At 35.7% G+C, this 17,341-nt stretch overlaps 1 protein-coding gene across 1 annotated transcript in view; it reads left to right on the forward strand.

The window, feature by feature from the left end:
* LOC128208177 (calcineurin B homologous protein 1-like) overlaps positions 1-2,752 on the forward strand; it is a 34,408-nt gene extending 31,656 nt beyond the window's left edge. Inside the window, exon 7 of the mRNA XM_052911610.1 lies at positions 1,484-2,752. Coding sequence (XP_052767570.1) covers positions 1,484-1,537 — 54 coding nt within the window. The 3' untranslated portion in view covers positions 1,538-2,752. The remainder of the gene's footprint in view (positions 1-1,483) is intronic.
* The last annotated feature ends 14,589 nt before the right edge of the window (positions 2,753-17,341 follow it).

A 17,341-nucleotide genomic window follows, 5' to 3' on the forward strand; every position in this document is an offset into this window, starting at 1 on the left:
AAACCTTTACAATTGCTAAACTAAATTGCAACCCTCCATGCCCTGTCCCTTTACTCTTTCGCCGTCAATTTATCTTAAATACCTAGTCCAAATAATTGAGACAGGATATTTTTTTAACAGTTTTCCATTTGGCAAAATCCTTAAGATTGTAGAAAACCTAAAACAGAGTCTGATAATCTAGACTGTACCTAAATACCATGTTCAGTATGGGTTTCCCGCTGAGTGCAAGCGGTATTGTTTGTTCACATTTGAAGCTACCATGGTTTAGCACAATTTTAATAAAGACTGAAAAAGAAAAAGCACTTAACGAAAATCACATTCAAGATATTGAAATGAAACTTGGAACATACATTGCCTGAGACAATACACATATGTATAGCAAGCAAGATGTTGAAATGTAACTTGGTACATATGTTGCCTGAGGCAATACCCATATGTGTAGCAAGCAAGATGTTGAAATGAAACTTGGTACATACATTGCCTGAGACAATACACATATGTGTAGCAAGCAAGATGTTGAAATGAAACTTGGTACATATGTTGTCTGGGACAATACACATATGTGTAGCAAGCAAGATGTTGAAATGAAACTTGGTACATACATTGCCTGAGACAATACACATATGTGTAGCAAGCAAGATGTTGAAATGAAACTTGGTACATATGTTGTCTGGGACAATACACATATGTGTAGCAAGCAAGATGTTGAAATGAAACTTGGAACATATGTTGCCTGAGGCAATACACATATGTGTAGCAAGCAAGATGTTGAAATGAAACTTGGTACATATGTTGCCTGAGGCAATACACATATGTGTAGCAAGCAAGATGTTGAAATGAAAATTGGAACATATGTTGTCTGGGACAATACACATATGTGTAGCAAGCAAGATGTTGAAATGAAACTTGGTACATATGTTGTCTGGGACAATACACATATGTGTAGCAAGCAAGATGTTGAAATGAAACTTGGTACATATGTTGTCTGGGACCATACACATATGTGTAGCAAGCAAGATGTTGAAATGAAACTTGGAACATATGTTGCCTGAGGCAATACACATATGTGTAGCAAGCAAGATGTTGAAATGAAACTTGGTACATATGTTGCCTGAGGCAATACACATATGTGTAGCAAGCAAGATGTTGAAATGAAAATTGGAACATATCTTGTCTGGGACAATACACACATGTGTAGCAAGCAAGATGTTGAAATGAAACTTGGTACATATGTTGTCTGGGACAATACACATATGTGTAGCAAGCAAGATGTTGAAATGAAACTTTGGACATACTGTGCCTTAGACAATGCGCATATGTATAGCAAGCAAGATGTTGAAATGAAACTTTGTTATGTTATTGTCAAGTCATTTTACTTTTTTGAATTGAAAAACAGACAATTATTTGGGTTTGCTACATGTCGCTTTTATTAAGCCCAATTCTCAATTAACTGATTTTAATCTGCTGTGTGTTCATGCTTCAGGTTATGGAGAGAGTGGACGTTGAGCAGAAGATGAGTATTCGATTCCTGAACTAGACACCACAAAACACTGCAGCATCAATCCAGTTCCTGAACAAGACACTTCAAAACACTGCAGCATGAATCCATTTTCTCAACAAGAGACCACAAAACACTGCAACATGCTAAACATTCTTGGAGTGACTCTGTTTGAACGTGTAATCATCTAGTTTGTATAAACAGAATTCATGGCTAACTACATGTACATAAAAGTTTCAGTAAAGCTTATGTCGAATGCATTTAACTATCCTGTCACAAAACTTAATATGTGTTATTTTTGTTAAGGTACTAATTATTCATTCACTCAGCACTAACTATTTATTATTATATTTAAACAGGAATTAGGCTATTTATATATTATGATGTATTATATTTATGAAGCACACACTTCTACTTGTAATGCTTTTAGCATGCCATGACTTGACCTGTGTCATAATACTAACAGCAGCTGGTTTGCTTTAATCTGATGGTTATCTTTTAACTTTTATTGGGGTGTTTTGGGTATGTGTGAATGACAAACCAATTTTGTAAATTACAATTTTTATTGACTGAGTGGTTTTGGATTGAAAATATAAGAAAATGAACAAATTTCAGACCAAATTTTTTAACCGTTTTTCTGTTACTGAAATTAGTCCGACGTAGTCAAAATTGGTCCAGACCAGCAAATTGTCAGTTTTTAGAAGCCCTGCATATTAGTATACAATCTAATATCATAAAGGATTTTCATTTGATTGCTTGTGCTGTAAATAAAGTATGTATATTTTTCACTAAAAATTAATCTTTTTTTAAGAATTTTGAGTGGGAAAAAAGCAATAAAAGCTGTAACCTTACAGTTTTATTAAATGTTGTTGCTTTTTTGAAAATTAAAAAAGTTACCTGTTGTTTCAAAATAGTCTGTTTCAAAAGAAACAGCGTGATTTAAGAAATAAATTGGAGTTTATGTTTAATAACTCCAAGACATGGCACTTCCAAACAGATACATGTAGAACTGGTAGTTTTCTTTACTTTAAATATGGGCAAAGGTTTAAGAATCCACTTATCTTGATAGCAATTATATTGGATAGGAAATAACATGCCCTACTTGCATATACAATATATTAGCAATATATACAGCAAATATGACATACGTTATCATTACAATACATACGTGCATTTAAATATAAGTACATGTTTGTTTATTTCTTTTGATGTACTTTTGAAAATATGTTTCCTTGATTAAACGGGTATAGTTAGTTTTGTTGTATGTTATGTGTAAAAGATATTTTTGTCATGTTTATAATGGGCCGATTGCTCCGAACTTTGATAGAGTTAACAATGCGATTAACAACATCGTTGTTAACTTTTAAAGGAAAATATTTACGATGTGCTAAAATATTTAAATATAAACAACTACGGCTGAAACAGATGTCTGAAATCTTGTTAAAAATACAGTAGATCACAAATGGATCCATTAAATTTTCAGAGCAGGAATTATTTGAAAGTTAACAAAAATGGGGTTAACAATGTTGTGAACTTTAAGAAAGATCTGAACTATCGGCCAAATGTGTATTATATTAGGAGGTACATGTACTCCTTAAAGTTTTACTTGTATTTGAAACTTCATTCGGAACTTCTCCACCATTTTAATCGAAAACAACCTCGGACGTATTCTGGTACATTAGTAGAAGTAGTTTGTAAAATTTTGAATTATGTCATTAACTAAATGTGGTGTTTTAACATGCATTTGTATTATCTAAGTTTAAATTGATTGCCAGTGAAATGTATTATTGCAAACATAATTAAGATTTCCAAGAGTCAAGTCATTAAGTTTAACTGCTAAATTAAATTACTACACAATCTACTTGCAGGTGACTTAAAAAGATCTAATTTCTGACATTGTAAACCGTCCATATTCATCCAAGGTTGTTTTTTATAAAAATTGCCGAGGAGTTACAAATGTTTGAAACTTGATTCAAATACGGCCATATTGCAGGATCTCTGAAACAAAAACAAATATTTAGAAATTTATTGTTATGAATAGGTTAATTAAAATAAAGAAAATGGTTTAAAACACTTGGTTATGAAAAATATACAGATGAAAGTTTTTATTTCATCAAGGGTAATATATAGGTCAAATAGAAGGTTTTTATTTCATCAAGGGTAATATATAGGTCAAATAGAAGGTTTTTATTTCATCAAGGGTAATATATAGGTCAAATAGAAGGTTTTTATTTCATCAAGGGTAATATATAGGTCAAAGTTTTTATTTCATCAAGGGTAATATATAGGTCAAATAGAAGGTTTTGATTTCATCAAGGGTAATATATAGGTCAAAAAAATTATACAAGTTCTTACACTCATAATGCATATTGATGTCAGCAAGTAATATTATATGAAATCCAACTGTCACTGATTTACTCAGAATTTATTATTTACATGTGTTTGTGATGGAAACCGTCTGCCATTTTTTGGCATACATGTAACATTAACAGGCTTTATATTTTGCGAAAAAAATCATATTCTTTTTAGATCTCAATTTTTCTTGACAAAATGAGGTTGGCTTTATTTTGTTTAAAAAAAGGTGCTTTTTATCATTTATAATTTATATGCTAAACCAGTAAACGTTAACCCAGTTTTGATAAGCTTTTTTTATTCATGACACATTTAATTCTGTCACCAGAAAAGCATGGCAGACACTTAAGGTTAAGTTTGTCCATTGTTGTCATTGTAGCAGGGATTCTAAAGTTCTGGATTAATCCTGAAATCCATCGTTGGATACCACGCAATGCTTCGTTGTGTACCATTGGCAATTTGGCTAGGAAAATCTCATAATCGTGAATAATTAATGAGGCAGTTTCATTGGTTCCACAAAGTACCAGATGCTTTACGATTGAAAAATATTCTGGCGAATGCCTGAGTTGAACCGGGTCCGCCTTCTCAGTACAATAATACTTGGCAGCAGTCATGACCAGACGGCCACGGAGACTACTGACACTGTAAAGTTATTGAACAATATTTGAGTGTAACATGCAAATTCATTTGAAGAAGAGTTGTCTCTCCTGCCTCATGCATATTCATTAAAACGAGATTATTAGTCAATTGTCCCACGGTATGTATGAAGTGTAATGGAAGAAAGTAACCATGGTTGCCAACAATGCCTGAAATCAGGATTAAGAACTTCTGATAATTGTACAGTTGTAAAAATTGTTGTCCAACATTTGCATTAAAAGCAGTATGTAATACCTTGAAATGAATATAGATGACTTTGGAAACAATTTCTAAAAGGGGTCTAAGCCCCTTTACCCTCAGTTGGGCATGACTCCCTTTATACTCAAAACAGACCCCAGGCTGTAGACCACATTGTCAGTGTCACACTTTATATACGCAGTACTTTTTGAACAACTTGGTATAGAGCCTTCAATCTTGCGTTGTACTGTGGTCATTATGTCATTTGTTCACCCCTATTGTTTTTTGGGGTCAAAGGTCATTGTTGCCTTAAAAAAAAATGAGCACTTATGTTTCCTATGAATATTTTTGAACAACTTGGTTTAAAAATTTCAAACTTGGTATTGCCCATTTGCTATGGTCAGTAGGTGACCCCTATTTATTTAAAGGTCAAAGGTCAAGGACATGGTCTTTATAGAAATATTATTGGTTTTCCCGACAGCAACATATCTGATGCACGGAAATCAAGTTTATTTTTGTGATAGCAATTGATGAACTCTTTTAAATTGTAAATGAGCACTTTATCAATTGTCTTGTTTGCAAAATAAAATTTGGTGAAGTGAAATGGTATTTGTATTTTTATCAATGCCCAATTTATATATTCATTAATTCTGATGAAAAAGAATAAAAAAACAACAACCTGAGCTTGATAATCCGCTGACATTTTTCACAAAAGCCTAGAAATGAGTTTCATACTCTTGAACCAACATGTGAAATATGCATTCAGTTTAAAATTTGTTAATTTAGTACGAAAACCTCCGACGCCGTATTGGTAAAGCAACTTAGTTTTCAACTTTAGTTAAGTACATCAATTTTTTATGCCCCCACAAAGTGGCGGCATATAGGGTTGCCCTTGTCCGTACGTACGTACGTACGTCCCGAAGATTGTTTCCGATCTAATTCTTGAAAACCGTTTATCCAATCCTCACCAAACTTTAAACACATGTTTGTGACCATAATATCTTGATCAAGTTCGATAGTCATGGAAATCGCTTTAGTCATTTAGGAGTTACGGCCCTTTTTTGCCAAAAATTCCCGAAGATTGTTTCCGATCTAATTCTTGAAAACCGTTTGTCCAATCCTCACCAAACTTTAAACACATGTTTGTGACCATAATATCTTGATCAAGTTCGATAGTCATGGAAATCGCTTTAGTCATTTAGGAGTTACGGCCCTTTTTTGCCAAAAATACTTCAAAAATATATGTTTCCAATCTAATTCTTGAAAAGTATGTGTCCAATCCTCACCAAACTTTACATACATGATTGTGACCATAATATCTTGATCAAGTTCGATAGCCATGGAAATCGCTTTTGTCATTTAGGAGTTACGGCCCTTTATTTGCAAAAAAAGACTTGAAAAATACGTCCCGAAGATTGTTTCCGATCTAATTCTTGAAAACTGTTTGTCCAATCCTCACCAAACTTTTAACACATGTTTGTGACCATAATATCTTGATCAAGTTCGATAGCCATGGAAATCGCTTTAATCATTTATTTTTTTCTGAAGCTGATTTTAAAGATCTGCATTAGTTTAGTTTAAACTTATTTAATTTTACAACGATTGTGAAACAAGCTATTGGAACTTATATCAATCACTCTCGTTGGCACGATGTTGCTCGAAAGTGTGGTCTTGTGTTGTGGGGGAAACCGGAGTACCCGGAGAAAATCCACTTGTCCGGCTTGGTGACCACTAACCAAACTCACATGGGTCCAGGCCGGAAATTGAATCCGGGTCGCCTTGGTGAGAAGCAAGTGCGCTAGCCTCTGCGCTAACGGGACAACCTACATTGTGAATTCATATGATTTTTTTTAAGAAAAGTAGAATGGATTTGAAATAAACACTGAAAAAAATGTAGGATTTTGTTTACTAAGCTTCTTTATGAATAAGGTCACTATTGCTTAATTGTTCATGCTGAACAATAATAAAGTTTTATGAGTGTAGATCAAATAATTTTGGAGATGCATTTCACACAACTTTTTTAACCAGGTTTTCAACAAAAAACAGGTTATTAGAATGGGGATGTCGTGGCGGGCAGACAGGCGTACAACATTGGTTTTTTGCCCAATAACTTACACTAGCGTTGATGGATAGTAAATATGTTGGTGTGTAGGTAGGTTATGTTAAGAGCTAGCTTGGAATTGCTTTAGAGGGCTTTGGGTCAAGGTCAAGTTCTCTGTTACTAAAAATAGAAAAATAGTTCCCGCCCAATAGATTCAGTAAGAATCGATGGATAGTGATGAAAGTTGGTGTGTAGGTAACTTATGTGAAGAGCTAGCTTGGGATGGCTTTTGACGGAATGTCAAGGTCAAGGTCACTTATACAAAAAATATAAAATATGGTTCCCGCCCAATAACTTAGGGTAGAATTGATGGATAGTAATTATTTAGTTAATTAAATCAGATTTACACAAAAACGTTCCAGTGAACACGTCCGGTGTTTTTTAGTCAACTGTCATATTGGAGTGACCATTAGATGGTGTAAGCTGTTCTGTAATGCACCAGTCCCCATGTCCGGTGGTTTACCTGGGATAGCTGGGGAATGGGCCGTTTTTTACCTTCCAGGTGGCCCCGCAGTGCCGGGTGAATGTGGTGGTTTGGTCTTTGCGCCAAAAATACTTAGGGTACCTCGCGTGCGGGGGCATTTGGCGCGGAATTTACCAGCAGTTCATAGTTCATCCCCAGGCTTGGCTGGACCGAAAGTCAAAGTCCTCACTATTCCCCGGACCGGGGGGGGGGGGGGGTACAGCACTGTGTTGCTGTTGAATATAATTTTAAACATTCTTTTTCAAATATTGCTCAACAATCATTGAATTTACATTGAAATTTGCTTTTTATAAAAGTAAGAGTAAATATTCTGCTTTGTAAAGAAATAAATATATTGGTATGCAGTGATGTGATGTCTGCTTGTATAAAGTTTAACCATTATGTGATACGCAAAAAATAAGGTGATAGATATTCATATGAGACTTAGTATGAATGTTGCAGTAAAACTACACACATACGATACTAAACTAGAGTCATTTTCAGTTACTTCTCTGTTTGATAAAAGTAAAAATAGATGCTGCTACCTTTTCACAACTCATACAAGAAATTCATTGGCTATATTTCTGACATTATTAAATAACCAGGTTTTGTTGCATTGCGACACTTCTAGTTTAAAAAGGCATTGATTTGTTTGTACCGGTTTCTTTTGGACAGGACCCTAGCCCTTTTATTGCCATGTGAAATCTTTTTTTATCATTCAATAATATTTGTGGAATTTCTGTTCAAAGTTAAAAATAAAGTGTTTTAGGCTTTTAACAATACCAGTGATGCTGGTACTGAGTGTATAAATGTTCATAAGCATATAGTTTATAGCTTTTCGTTACAGAAACATCTTAAAGTGACACTCTTATTGAAATTCAATTCAATACATACACATGTATAACAAACCTAAAATTTGAGTGATAAACCTTTAACTACTTACTAAATAATGCATTTATGGAAAATATAAATTGTAACCGTGTATTTAATAGCTGAAAACGCAAAATATTAAATGATTGGTGAATGCTAAAAGATTTACTGTGATCTACTATAGTCTTATAAGGTAGAAAAAACTTGTTTTATGCACATTTCTTTCCAATTAAACTCGGTATCCTTCACAAGAACCACTGTTTTCGACATTTATTCATCCATTTTGGAATATTAAAACAATAGTATTAATTGTGGTAAATCTTATGAGGGAGTAAGAGAGCAAAAAAAAAAACAATTTGCCTAATAAAACAAAATCCCAACCTACCTACCCGATTTCTTTTGAGCATAAAACCAGAAACAAACATTTTATTTTTCACACCTAATCAAACATTTTAGTCAATTTAAAAAATAACTCTTGTGATACTAAACATCTAGCCAAGTTGCACAACTTCCTATATATGACTAAATATCTATGATATTTTATGAACCTTTAAAGTCTCAAATACGTTTGCAGGTATGTTTGACACAATACTTTTCTGGTCTGGTCTTCATGTGTGTCTCCTAACCCTCCAAATGGGTCTTCATTTTTGTTTCCGAACCCTCCGAATTGGTCTGCATAAGTATTTCCAAACACTCAAAACGGGTCTGCATAAGTATTTCCGAACACTCAAAACGGGTCTGCATAAGTATTTCCGAACACTCAAAACGGGTCTGCATAAGTATTTCCAAACCCTCCAAATGGGACTTAATTTGTGTTTCCGAACCCTCTTAATTGGTCTCCATTTGTGTTTCCGAACCCTCTTAATTGGTCTCCATTTGTGTTTCCGAACCCTCTTAATTGGTCTCCATTTGTGTTTCCGAACCCTCTTAATTGGTCTCCATTTGTGTTTCCGAACCCTCCAAATGGCTTTTCATTTGTGTCTCCTAACCCTCCAAATGGGTCTTCATGTGTCTCCTAACCCTCCAAATGGGTCTTCATGTGTCTCCTAACCCTCCGAATCGGTCTTCATGTGTCTCCTAACCCTCCAAATGGGTCTTCATGTGTCTCCTAACCCTCCGAATCGGTCTTCATGTGTCTCCTAACCCTCCAAATGGGTCTTCATTTGTGTTTTTGAATCCTCCAAATGTCACGCCAGATGGGTTTCCATTTATGTTTTGAACCGTCCAAATGGCAATCCAGATGGGTCTCCATGTGTGCTTTTGAACCTTCCAAATGGCCCTCCAGATGGGTCTCCATTTGTGCTTTTGAACCGTCCAAATGGCCCTCCAGGAGGGTCTCAATTTGTGTTTTTGAACCCTTTAAATGACCCTCCAGATGTGTCTCCTTAACTATTTCCAAACCCTCCAAATGGCCTTCCAGATAAAAGCCCATTTGTGTTTTTGAACCCTCCAAATGACCCTCCATATGAGTCTCCATTTGTGCTTTTGAATCCTCCGAATGACGCGCCAGATGGGTTTCCATTTATGTTTTGAACCCTCCAAATGGCCATCCAGATAGGTCTCCATTTGTGTTTTTGAACCGTCAAAATGACCCTCCAGATGGGTCTCCATTTGTGTTTTGAACCGTCCAAATGGCCCTCCAGATGGGTCTCCATTTGTATTTTTGAACCGTCCAAATAGCCCTCCAGGTGGGTCTCCATTTGTATTTTTGAACCGTGTAAATGGCCCTCCAGGTGGGTCTCCATTTGTGTTTTGAACCGTCTAAATGACCCTCCAGGTAGGTCTCCATTTGTGCCTTTGAAGCCTCCAAATGGCCCTCCAGATGGGACCGCATTTGTGTTTTGAACCGTCCAAATGACCCTCCAGGTTGGTCTCCATTAGTTCTTTTGAACCCCCCAAAATTTGGCCCTCCAGATGGGTCCCATTTGTGTTTTGAACCGTCCAAATGGCCCTCCAGGTGGGTCTACATTTATCTTTTTGAACCCTCAAAATGACCCTCCAGATGGGTCTCTATTTGTGTTTTTGAACCCTCTAAACGGCCCTCCAGATTCGTCTCCTTAACTGTTTCCAAACCCTCCAAATGGCCTTCCAATTAAATCTCCATTTGTGTTTTTGAACCCTCCAAATGGCCCTCTATACGAGTCTCCATTTCTGTTTTTGAGCCCTCCGATTGACCCGACAGATGGGTTTCCATTTGTGTTTTGAACCATCCAAATGGCCATCCAAATAGGTCTCCATTTGTGTTTTCGAACCCTCCAAATGACTCTCCAGATAGGTCTCATTTTGTTTTTGAACCCTCCAAATGGCCATCTGATTTCGGAATATTTCCAACATTGGCGCTTAAGGAACTGCCCATGTCAGGAACAAATATTTCAATATCAGTAAAGGAGACATACCATTTCGATTATTATCGTTGATCATTCTTAGTTTGGTAATTCAGATAGCATTATTTTGATATTTTTTAATAATATGGAGTGTGTTTGCTGTGTGATGTGTCTCATGCTGTGACGTTGAAACTTGTTTAATATGTATGCTTGTTACGTAGGTTTGTCCCCGTATTTTCCATTCTGTTTTTTAGAGTCTTAGATGACGGTTCAGCCTAATCCTCCGGCTAGTAATACAAATCATGTTACTGACCCATTTGGGTCTATGTTTGAGGAAGGTCTCACGTTTGACTAAGAGACTCAGATTAAAACTGCAAATTTGAAATGTTCTAATTGCTAATAAATGATGATGAAAAGAGTTTAAACATAACAACACGTAATTATTATTGTAATATACACACATCAAAAGTATGTAATATTATAATTGATTTTTTAACATCTCAAAACCTTGCTTGTCTGAAGTTGTGGGCATGGGCCCATAGCTCAGTTGTTCCTATGTTAGTTTAAACTTATTTATTTTACAACAATTGTGAAACAAGTTATTACATCATATAACTCTCGTTGAGAAGATTTTACGCGAGAGTGTGGTCTTGTGTTGTGGGGTACACCGGAGTACCCGGAGGAAACCCACTTGTCCGGCTTGGGGCCACAAACTAAACTCACATGCGCCCTGAGGCTGCCTAGACTTTTATAAACAGAAATTGATATTTAAGGGTATCGAACTCTTTCTCTCGTCTAAAACTATGCTTCTTCTATATCAGGATTTATTATATACCCATCATAAATCCTCACGCAATACATATCGCAAAATACGGTAGTCCGTATTCCACTCCAGTGCAATACGGCCGTATTCCACTCTTGTGACGTCACTTCATAACAAGTATCGTTGCGCGATGTTAAAATGACGTCATAAAAAACAGTGCGTCGTCAAAATGACATTTATTACGAAAACATATGTCTTTAAGTGATTTAACGAGTAATGTATATAATAAAAAGGTTATTAGTACTGCGTTTTGATCCGGAATGTCGTATTCGACTCTCGTGGATTTTTGCAGATTTTGATTTAACTCGGCTAGCGCCTCGTGAAATCCGAATGTGCAAAAATTCACTCGAGTCAAATATCACCTCCCGGATCAAAACGCAGTACTAATAACCCTATTTTATTTCCCCAATATAAAAAATCGACACAAGAACAGGTAACAATTTGCCCATTTATTAAAAATCCAGATCATATCAGGAAAACAAATCTGTATTTTCTTCTGAGATTTGTGTTTTATGTCACTGTCTGAGTGTCCGCAAAGAAATCCACTGCTTATGCATTCCAAGTCACGGGGAGACAAGAAAGTGTCAGATGTTTTATCTAAGCCTTTTCCAGTGCTGTCATCGAGTTCACCCTCATCTATTGGAGCTCCATAAACAGAAGTTGACAAAAGCAAATAGTGCAATATCTGAAATATCAATGTAGAGTAAATAGTTAAACCCCGTTGGCTCGAACTCCAAGGGACCGGCGAAAATACCTCGAGCCTCAGAAAATTCGAGCAAAGCCGGAATGAATACCTTTAGTATAAAGAAATCGGTCCCTTATATCCAGTTCGAGCCAACTAGGAATTCGAGCCAACGAGGAATTCGAGCCAAGCGAGTTCACGCCTGTATTAATATTTCATCACCTGTTCCGCATTACTGTTGGTTATTCCTTTTTGTACTGATCAATAAGATCATACAAGTGTTACAAGTTCAGGCATTGAACAAAAAATCGTGTTTAGTGGTCAACATTATATTTTGTCCGATAAGAAGGCAATATTTCTGAAGTTTTCCAATAAATCTATTTCAATCAATCCAATCAATCAGTTGAAGAGGTAGATATAAACAGTGGCTGGCCCAGGTAGTGGGTAGTTTACACAATATAATGTAGACCACGAAATAACTTAAAGCATGTTAGTATGTGCACGTTTACAAAAAAATAAATTGTCATGTATCACATCGCATTATTTCTTTTTGCAAGTGCATGCTATCTGTCTTAAAGCATTTGAAAAGTTAATAAAATAGAGCTATATTGTTTTATTAAATCAAATTAGGTGGTATAAAATGTCCTTTTCTGCTGGAAAGTGTTCGTAATGCTATTGAAAATGAACAGTTTTAGGCTAAAATTTTCGTTTATATTTTTAATGAGTATCTGCCAGTTGCTGTTAATTGTTTATCTAGCCACAATAATGCGCGTTTAGGGGAACAGAAAACGTCAAAGACTCTGAAGCGGCTGTTTATATGGACTAATTGTTCATCAATATAAGGTACAAGGTACCCGTAAAATAAATTTTTAGCATAGTTTAAAAAATTAATGATGCCGTCATAAAATCCATGAAAGAGTACCTTTAACAGAAAATAAAACACTAGAATGCTTCTAAAATATTTATATAAATATTTAAACAGCTGTGGAAAAAAATGTTTGTCATTGTACATACAACTTACCAGAAAACAAACGATAATCGCTGACATTTTGTTTCTTGGATGATTGAAGTACTGTAAAACCAAGCAACGAGTCTCTTGTTAGCGCAAACAATAATTCCAATGTGGTGATTGCAATTAAAACATTTGCATTAAATATGCACTGGTAACATGTGTCCTGGTAATTAGCTGATTCACATTCCGGCTTTTGTAAATAAATGCCTGCAGGAATATTGTTTGATGTCACAATTACCAAAGTACCACGTTCAATTACAAACCTACGAATGGAAATTTACGTCATTCTTGCATTTTGATTTAAGCGATATTTTCAAAAATATTTCGGCGTACGTTTATATTATAACATTTTATCTTTGAGTCTGAAACGTTGGTTTACCGGTCCAATACGTTGGATGTGTCTTTGTAAATGTAACCGAGGCAAAACTATGATAGCAAAGAGTGCATCCTCAAACTTGGTAAAAAGCCACGATTGGTAAGGTCACATATTTAGTCATTCCGACCAATCAGTGCAAGAGCTTCCTTGAATGCGTATAATACAATAAAAACTACAGGGACAAGCACATGAGTCAAAATAAAAAAAATAAAATAAACCCTGTTTAAAGGTACATAAAGCAAGGGCCAAAACAAAAATGAACTAGAGACCAAAAAGTATAAACATCACATACACCAATGACAGACCACACACTCATCAAAACAATTCACTGATAAATGGAAGGATTACAGCCTTGGAACGATCGGTGAAACACGACTCCACTAGAATCATGAGTCTTAAATGAAATCTGATTCTTCTGAAAACATGAGTTCACTGGAACATGAGTTCACTGGAATATGACTCTACTGGAATATGACCCTACTGGAACATGAGTCCACTGGAATATGGCTCTACTGGAACATGAGTCCACTGGAATATGGCTCTACTGGAATATGACTCTACTGGAACATGAGTCCACTGAAACATAAGTCTACTGGAACATGAGTCTACTGGAATATGAGTCTATTGGAACATGACTATATTGGAACATGAGTCTACTGGAACGTGTGTCTACTGGAACATGAGTATATTGGAACATTAGTCTACTGGAACGTGAGTCTACTGGAACATTAGTCTACTGAAACATGAGTCTACGGAAACATAAGTCTACTGGAACATGAGTCTACTGAAACATAAGTCTACTGGAACATGAGTCTATCAAAACGTGAGTCTTCTCGTACATGATTCTACTTGAACAAGCGTCTACTGGAACTTTAGTCAATCGGAACATTAGTCGATCAGAACATAAGTGTACTGTACATGAGTCTACTGGAACTTGATTCTATGGGAACATAAGTCTACTGAAACATAAGTCAACTGGAAGATGAGTCTTTCGAAACATAAGTCTACTGGAACATGAGTCTACTTTAACATGACTCTACTGGAAGATGAGTCTTTCGACACATAAGTCTACTGGAAATTGAGTCTACTTGAACAGGAGTCTTCTGGAGCATAATTCTACTTGAACATGTGTCTTTCGAAACATGAGTCTACTGGAACGTAACTCTTTTGAAACATACGTCTACTGAAACATGAGTCTACTGGAACATGCGTCTACTGGAACATGAGTCTTTCGAAACATAAGTCTACTGGAACATGAGTCTACTTTAACATGACTCTACTGGAAGATGAGTCTTTCGAAACATAAGTCTACTGGAAATTGAGTCTATTTGAACAGGAGTCTTCTTGAGCATGATTCTACTGGAACATGTGTCTTTCGAAACCTGAGTCTTCTGGAACACAACTCTTTCGAAACATAAGTCTACTGAAACATTAGTCTACTTGAACATGAGTCTACTGGAACATGAGTCCACTGGTACATGAGTCTACTGGAACATGAGTCCACTGGTACATGAGTACTTCGAAACATGAGTCTACTGGTACATGAGTCTACTGGTACATGAGTACTTCGAAACATGAGTCTACTGGAACATGAGTATACTGGTACATGAGTCTACTGGAACATGAGTATACTGGAACATGAGTCTACTGGAACATGAGTCTTCTGGTACATGAGTACTTCGAAACATGAGTCTACTGGAACATGAGTCTACTGGTACATGAATACTTCGAAACATGAGTCTACTGGAACATGTGTCTTTTAAGACATGAGTCTTTCGAGACATGAGTACACTGGAACATGAGTTTACTGGAAAATGAGTCAACTGGAACACGTGTCTACTGGAGCATGAACTTACTGGAACATGAGTTCACAGGAACATAAGTTTATCAGTACATGAGTCTACTGGAATATGAGTCTATCGGAGCACGGGTCTATTTGGAACTTAAATTAGCTTATATGGCCTCACCTCTCACTTGTCCCAGCCTTTATTGAGGAAAGATTTGATCAGACTGCATATCAAGTGCTAGAATACAATGGACAAAATGAGGCCGGAGTTGTTTCTTGATACAAGACCATTTTGTTCTAAACAACTACTTTCTGAAAAGTGCATAGCACAAGTTTTTTTATGAAAAAAACAACATAATGTTGTGGTTAATTACAAAACATGTGCGAATCACGCTCCCTCCACTATAAATCACACGGTCCTATCTCATATTCCTATAACCACTCAGGGGCTTATTTCCCATTCATTAATGCTCTCTTATTTGGCTTAAAGGTACACAGTCAATGTAGACAGATGCACAAATGAATCAACTTTGTTTTGATATTAGCCATTATAGTAATTGCTACTTGGCCACAAATCCCCATTAAAAAAAAAGCCAATAATCCTTTATTTATTTTTTTATCTGAAAACACAAATTATATGGGTTTTTTATGTTATGATTATTAAAGTCTCATAACAATTCATTAAAATTTATGTTTCTTTGGTGCTTGTATCTACAATTTTTACCTTTAAATAAATTAAAACCAGGGATCTGGTTTCCACTCTACTATTTTTTCATTAAGGTTTAAGTGGAAAATCCTTCAAATTAGTAATGTACATATTTGTATCAATATGATAAAGAGTTACGGCTAGGATTCATTTTTTGCATGCAATTGATGACTCCACGTTGCCAACAACACCAAGCCCCAATTTCTCGAAACTTCTTAAGTCTCTTATAACAGGATTTAGCTAATCTCACTATTTTTGTTGTTCTATAAAATGTGTTAAATTAACTTCTTCAAGAATTTTTAGAAATTATGAAGGAATAATCTGTAAGATTATCAGAATAAACCATTTTTCATTTATCAAAATCCATTTTTAGTATGTATTTTGGCTAATTGAAGTAAGCGACTTAAGCCTGTTAAGCTTAAGAAGTTTCGAGAAATTGGGGCCAAGGCTTTAACAATATCTTGACTTTTTTCTTAAAAAAATCAATTAAGTTAAAGGGACTAGACACCAGATGGTAACAAAATCGGCAAACACAGTATTTCCTCAAAACAAGCCTAGAATTGTCAATTTGAGCTAGTAAACTGAGGTCGATCATATATCATTGAACATGATTTAAAGAATAGTCGGCGCTCAGGCAGTCTCAGTTGAGTATCCCCATTAAATAGCACAGAATGGTTTCCCTTTTTAAAAAAAGCTTGAAATGTTTTTTTCGGTACACCTTGCAAGGCAAGTTATCGTTTAACACACAACCCTGTCAAAAGCGTTTAAGCCAACTTCACTAGCGGATTTAGACATGGGCGCTTCCGGCGCGCGCCCCCTCTAAAATCGTCAGTTTACTTTTTATGTCAATTTAGGAGATAAAAAATAATAAAATACGCCTATAATGCATCATTTCCAACTACAAATTGTTATTTTTTCTTGATTGCTTAACCCCCAATCCATATGCAAACAGTTTATGCCATACACTTTCGGTTCAGAGGGAGGGGTGCATGTCAAAAGGTTGCGCCCCTAAGTTACGCCCCCTCTAACGTTGATTCCTGGATCCGCCCCTGAACTTGGTGTTATATTCAGCAGTGTTAACCTCTTTTAAGAGTTTCCATCGATCAGTTACATCACTGATGTTTATCTGTCATGCTCTGTGTCTACATTTTTTGCAGCAGTTTGCTGCTTCCTTGCACTGTCTGTCCATTTTGGGATGCCATGAAGTGTGTATATTTAGCATTAGAAAGTCACATGAGTGACGATAATTATTTCAACTCTAGTTTTAAACTTACTGCAACTTACCCAAAAACAGAAAATAAATGTGTCCTAAATGATGTGATACATCAGTAAGTAATGTGTTGTACACAATTTTATGTAAATTTGAAAACGTTCTTTTTTTCTTGCAATATTATTTTATTATCTGGTACAATTAATATCTTTTATGTATTATCTGGTATCTAGTCCCTTTAATAATGATTGTTTCACAATCGCTGTAAAATAAATAAGTTTGAAGTAATAAAACAATCAAAGAG

This window comes from Mya arenaria, chromosome 11 (genome assembly GCF_026914265.1).
Source record: "Mya arenaria isolate MELC-2E11 chromosome 11, ASM2691426v1".
NCBI classification, from domain to species: domain Eukaryota; kingdom Metazoa; phylum Mollusca; class Bivalvia; order Myida; family Myidae; genus Mya; species Mya arenaria.